Below are 5,824 nucleotides of genomic sequence, written 5' to 3' on the forward strand. Positions count from 1 at the left end.
CTTTTCCGTGTTGAAGATGCTCCATAGCATTGTCAAATAAAGACTACTATCGAATTGTCCCTGTCCTCAATGCATCAGAGGGTATCTTTTTAATAAGGGAGTTGATTTTTCTACTTCCTTTTTCTTCACTTACACATCCTTTTGCTTTTTAATACTTTTTAATTCTTTCTCTTTTCTATTCTATTCTTACCTTACATTAATTTATTTTCACTTCACTTTTATATTATTTCTTTTTTTCCTTTTTACTTTACTTCTATATTATTTTTTTTTCTTTATATTTAATTGTTTCAACTTACACTCTATTTTTAGTATTAAAGAAAAAAATTAATTTCTTACTCGATTAAAGAAAAAAAAAATACTGAAAATTGAGTGCAAGTTGAAAAATTAAATATAAAGAAAAAGAATTAATATAAAAATAAAATATAAAGAAATTAATGTACAGTAAAGATAAAATAAAAAAAATATAAGTGGAGAAAAAAAGAAAGTGAGGAAATCATATTCCTTTAATAATTATAAGAAGAAAACAAAATAGTTCGTGGTTTGAAACTGTTCCACGATGCCTTCACCCAGAATTAATTTCAGATCACACAAACTGCTCCACTTTTAAAATAGTACGCGGTTACTGTTGTTTTTGGTCGATGGGTCCCCAAATTTTAATAACTGACGCAACCTGAAAACAACAGGCCGAACATTAGATGGGACCTGTCCTTTATGATAATATCAAGCATTTATGATAATACCAGCTGACAAAACAATACGACCACACAGCCTGACAAAACCACATGGAACCTCTTTTAAAAGGTTTGGACTGTAGTGTGATTATTTACTCTTACAATAAATACCCTGACAATCTTATTCAGTACTAGGGTGTTTCTAAAACAGATAATCTACCAAAATGGACGGTGGTGCAGAGACATTCAATAAACCTGTCCTAAGTTGATCCTTGCAATTATTCTTTATACTTGGACGAGGTTTAAGAAAATTACTTGACTTACTTTTTTAATTGCCTTCTCGGGCACAAGAAATAATAACATATTTCAAATTTCCATCATCTCCGTTTCTTGATGATCTCCTTATCACTAGAAATCTAATGTGATAACCTCATAAAAAATGTCAAAAATCATTCCAACTCGATGTTCTTGTACTTTTTCAACGCTCGTTAGTGTCATTATTTTCAGTTTCATCCCCATTATTTTCCTTTTCAATCCCATTAAAATTCATCTCAACTGCATGATGTTGATTATTCTCTAGTCTTGCAGAAGATGCTTCCATTCCTAAAATTTTAGGACATAAATTTAATATACAAGTAAACATAATTCAGCGAATAGGCAGACTTGACACTGAAGTCTCCAGAACGAGAACCTCTTGATTATTTACTCTTCCTTTTTTCACAGTGAGAAATAAAAACGCTACAAAAGCTCTTGCATTAAACCAAAATTTAAGAAAGTATAACCAAAGTGCAGGTTTACCAAAGGCACTAACCTTTATGCAACCAAAGTGATTCAGTATGTTTTTGTTTCATGGAGAAAGAAAATCTTATTAAGAATCACAGTAAACTACAGATACTCCGAAAAAGAAGTCCTCCACAGCAATAAACAAAGCTTACAGATACTCTGACAATCTTATTCAGTACTAGGGTGTTTCTAAAACAGATACTCTAATATAGATTAACCAAAAGACCACTTGAACTTTTCAAAAACAGCTGCTTTCCGATCAGCTAGGCCACAGTCAATGAAAAGTCCCAGAACTCAGAGGACACACACAGAAGCCCAAAGTATGTTCAACGTATTGCTCCCATTCCACGCATTTCATTTCCTTATATCTCATACAACAACTTGGAGAATGATTTCATACGTTGAGATTGCAGAGAAATGACCACTGACAAACTTCCATCATTTGTTGCACTTGGTAACACAAAAGCCAACCCCTCATATCCAATTCCACCAGGCCCCATGAAAGTAGGTCGACCCCAACCGAAATCAGCATCATAGATCGGCAGCCTAGACCAATTAGTTATTGCAAGTCTCGGGCACCTAAAAGTATGAGCTCCGCGAACATGGGGTAACAGGTCAGGCTGAAGTTCAAGATAGTCCAGCGCTGATCTAAGATAATCGTTGTCCATACGCAAAACAGCATCATGAATACGGCTTGCAGCATACCATGTTGGTTTTGATTTGAGATCCCCTGCTGCAGCAATTGGTGCGCTTGAAAAAACCACGTTGCCAAAGAAACCAGGAGGGAGGGGGGGTTGCAGCCTGGACCTTCCATCAACTGCAATATGTAGTTTGGTCTCTTGATCATCAGGAAGTTCACGTGCCACGGATGCGCATTTCCAAATATGACCTGCCAACATCTCATATGTGGTATAGTTGATTGTGTTCCCATCTTCCTTAGACTTGGCTTTCAAGATGTTGAGCTGCTCCCTTGTAAATCTAAAAATGGATACCGTTGCGCTCTCATCACCTACAGCTTTTGTACCGGTTTTAATGGGTGGATCAGGTTGGTATTCAATGTGATCGAATGCAGGCTGTGGTGGGTCTCGGGCACGAAGTAATGTCCTGTCGATGAATGGTGGAATTGTAAGGTCAAGACCTCGAGCGATATCAGACCATGTATTTACAAAGTGGAGACCAGAAAAGCCATCTGCTACACGATGTTCCAGGCCAACACCAAGTGACACTCCACCACATTTGAAGTATGTGACCTGATGCATAAACAGAGTAAAACCAGAACCATACTTTGTAAGTTTAAGTCATATCAGGTTCAAGAATTGTCCCGGATGATATTATGAGCAAGAGAAATAAAAGAAAGGGAGTGAAAAAATGTCTCCTCTCTTTCTCTGAATACCTGTACGACCAAGAGGGGATAAGAGGATATCCCAGCGGAATAATCAACGGCAGGAACGAGCTTCCGGAACTCAAGAGTCGGCGCAAAGTCCCCGAACTCATCGAGGACCGAGTCAGTCTCCGCCACAACAAACAGCACTCCCTCTCCATTGCAATCGATCTCGATACGTCCCTCATCGTTCAGCTTCAGGCGGCCGGCCACGGGGTAGAAGGGCACGAGGGCCTTGGCAAGGGAGCACTTGAGCACCTCCGAATCCAAGACACAGTTGTTTTGAAGATGATGTGCGCCGTTTTGAACGTTTGGCCTCCTGTAGAAGTAAACACTTCCAAGGTGAGTTGCCGAAATCACGATATCCAAGTCCGATATCCACAGCGCCCGTTTTGGCGTTTCCTCCTCTGGCTTCACCACCACTGACTCCCTCACTCTCACGTTGACCGACATCATTTGCAAGGCCCTGCCTAACACTCCAAACCTTTGTAGTTTCTAATATATTTTCTCACTAAGCTTCAAGTATGGAGGTTCAGCGCATCATTGTTGATGGAACGCACCCTCTTTTATTGAAACTGCTCTACCAAGTGCTTTTTGTTTACACCATAATAAACCGAGCAGACCCAGCATCAAAGCGATTAGCATCAAGGCAGCCACGCCTTCTCCCGTGCCGAAGGAAAATACACTTCCGAGGTGCCAGACACCTGCTGAAGCCCCCAGCTGCCAAACCTAATCTCCAGGACACGTGTCGCCACCACAACGGCTTGCACAAAGTCCCACATTGGGACTTTGTGCAAAGCTCCCACTTTCACCTCCCTATAAATAGGGAACAGTACCCAGGTAAAAAGGAGAACGATTCTCCTACTTTTACTGTTACTCTGCCAGAATTACTACCCGTAACTGACTTAGGCATCGGAGAGCCTTCGGCCTGCACCACACCGGTGTCCGAAGCTTAACGGTTGCGTCTCCTCTTTTTACCTTCTACAGGTCTCTCTGTAAGAACCCAAAACAAAATATCTAAACAGAAAGAAAATATCTAAAAAGTAAGGAAAATATCTTTTAGCGAAAAGACAATTTTGCCCTCGCATTATTTAAAGGGGGAAAATGTGACTTTTTGATCGAGAAAGAATTTGGGAATTCCGCTTACGCCATTGCGTAGAGCGCGGCGAAAGGAGTTCGTAGACACGGAGTAGGCCCGAATCGGAGCCGTAACGAAGAAGTTATGGTCTAAAAACCGCAAAGGGCAAAATGGTAATTTGGCCAAAAAGTCAGATTTATATACCCCTCTCTCTCTCTCCCCCGTCAGCTCTCTCTCTCCTCGCAATTTTGCCCAGCAGCCGACCTTCGCTCACTTTCGACGTCGCCACGGCCACCACACTTGGCACCGATCTCCGCCGTGGGTACCGTTGGAACCGTGACTCAACCGCCGTTCTTTTCCGATCAACACCAGCCTCGGGGGTGCCGGAATCTGGCCAAAAAACCATGGTTTCCGATGACGGTTCGTCCGAATGCAACCCGAACTTCCAGCTCGAAATTTTCCTTCGTTTCTCCACCATATCGATCGAGTAAGGCACCAGGAGCCCGACAGAATTGTAAAAGAGACTTTCGAGGGGTCGAAGTAGCTCGGACCATCTGTGAGTGGACCTTCTTTCCTAAATCAGATTTCATAAATGATTTGATGTGCTTGTATATAAATAAGTTTTATAAATGAGTTTATATTGATTTTATATAAATAAGTTTTCAGAAATGAGTTTATTGAATAAATTTCTTATTTGATCTTGAGCAAGTTTTACTACAGTTCTGAATATGATCAGTGCAGTAACAGTTTTATAAATCTGTGCTGCTTATTTATAAGTTATAGAAACAGAGTTTGAGCTTGAAATTAAATGAGACAGCAGCACAATCTGAGGTTTCAGTTTTAACTGGATTTTCTAAAGGAATCTATTTTAAACCCACCTCGTACCCATTTTCTTTATAGTGATTACCCAGAGTCGGACCGATGTCTACGGACATCCAGTCTGATTATAGTTCAGTCAGTGCACTTGACTTTGCCTCACAAGTTTCGGGGACGCTCGGACCGTGAGTGCCAGGATTTGGAGTTCTACAGACGGCGCCCGCTTGAGACAGGTGTCGAAGCCGCCGTGGCTCCGGCCGCCAGCACTGGCGGATTGGATCACGGTCATCGATCTCCCAGACTGCGACCGAGTGATTTCTGGTGTCATCGAGGAATCTGCCGGCGGGACAGGCTGATCATAGTCCCCCGATTTCGCCAGTTTGCGGCTCGGGTAAGTCTGTGTGACGCCCGAGACCTGCCAGGGAATTGACGGAAATGACAGGGGTACAAACTGGTGGTATTTTCAAAGGATTTTGAGTTTCTTTTATATAATTATGATTTTCAGTTATTTTATATCAGTTTTTCTGAGTTTCCAGGCATTAATACATTTATACAGTTTGTTCAGTTATGCAAGGCTCGAGTACAGTGCTTTTATACAAATTTGATTTCAGTATTTTATACAACCTTGATATCAGTGCTTTTGAGTAAAATTTATCGAGTTTGGTTATGATTTATATAGAATGCTTTGAGTTTAGTAAGCTTTAAATGGAAGGTGCGTATTCAGTTTATTTAAGAATTTCTATAGAGAGGGTTATTTTGATTATTAAACTGTTTTTAAGAATTCTTATGTTGGTCCACTCACATCTTCAAACTGTTTTCACCCCCAGGCTGTAGACGTACGCGGGATCCACCACCGGGCCACTCATAACCTCAGTGCTTCAAGTCAGGTAGAGTTTATAGAAAATTCCTGAAACCTTGAAATTTAGAAAGTGCTCTGATATCTCGCTGAAACTGAAAAATTGGAGTTGGGATTTTGTTATTTGAATTATTCTGGCAGTTGGTGTGGATTAGTTGAATGTTTAACAGGTGAAACGTTTTGGGAATGGTCAAAATACAGGGGAGACTCTGCCGAATTTTCGGCAGAAGTCTACGGAA

General features: G+C 40.8%; 1 protein-coding gene across 1 annotated transcript; it reads right to left on the minus strand.

Annotated features, from left to right (window-relative positions):
- Positions 1-1,392: 1,392 nt before the first annotated feature.
- On the minus strand, positions 1,393-3,409 carry LOC117623197 (shikimate O-hydroxycinnamoyltransferase-like). Its single transcript, XM_034354084.1, has 2 exons — positions 2,848-3,409; positions 1,393-2,704 (listed from the first exon to the last, which is right to left on the minus strand). The coding sequence occupies exons 1-2, from the start codon at positions 3,289-3,291 to the stop codon at positions 1,817-1,819; spliced, it is 1,332 nt and encodes a 443-aa protein (XP_034209975.1). The 5' UTR covers positions 3,292-3,409; the 3' UTR covers positions 1,393-1,816.
- Positions 3,410-5,824: the final 2,415 nt, after the last annotated feature.

The sequence above is a fragment of the Prunus dulcis genome, chromosome 3, assembly GCF_902201215.1.
Source record: "Prunus dulcis chromosome 3, ALMONDv2, whole genome shotgun sequence".
NCBI lineage: Eukaryota > Viridiplantae > Streptophyta > Magnoliopsida > Rosales > Rosaceae > Prunus > Prunus dulcis.

What these genes read in the sequence shown, in the direction of transcription:
- LOC117623197 (XM_034354084.1), bottom strand. Translation starts at nt 3,291, where the DNA reads ATGATGTCGGTCAACGTGAGAGTGAGGGAGTCAGTGGTGGTGAAGCCA. An exon ending in ATCCCCTCTTGGTCGTACAG is followed by an intron (nt 2,705 to 2,847) that starts GTATTCAGAGAA and finishes TTTATGCATCAG; the next exon opens with GTCACATACTTCAAATGTGG.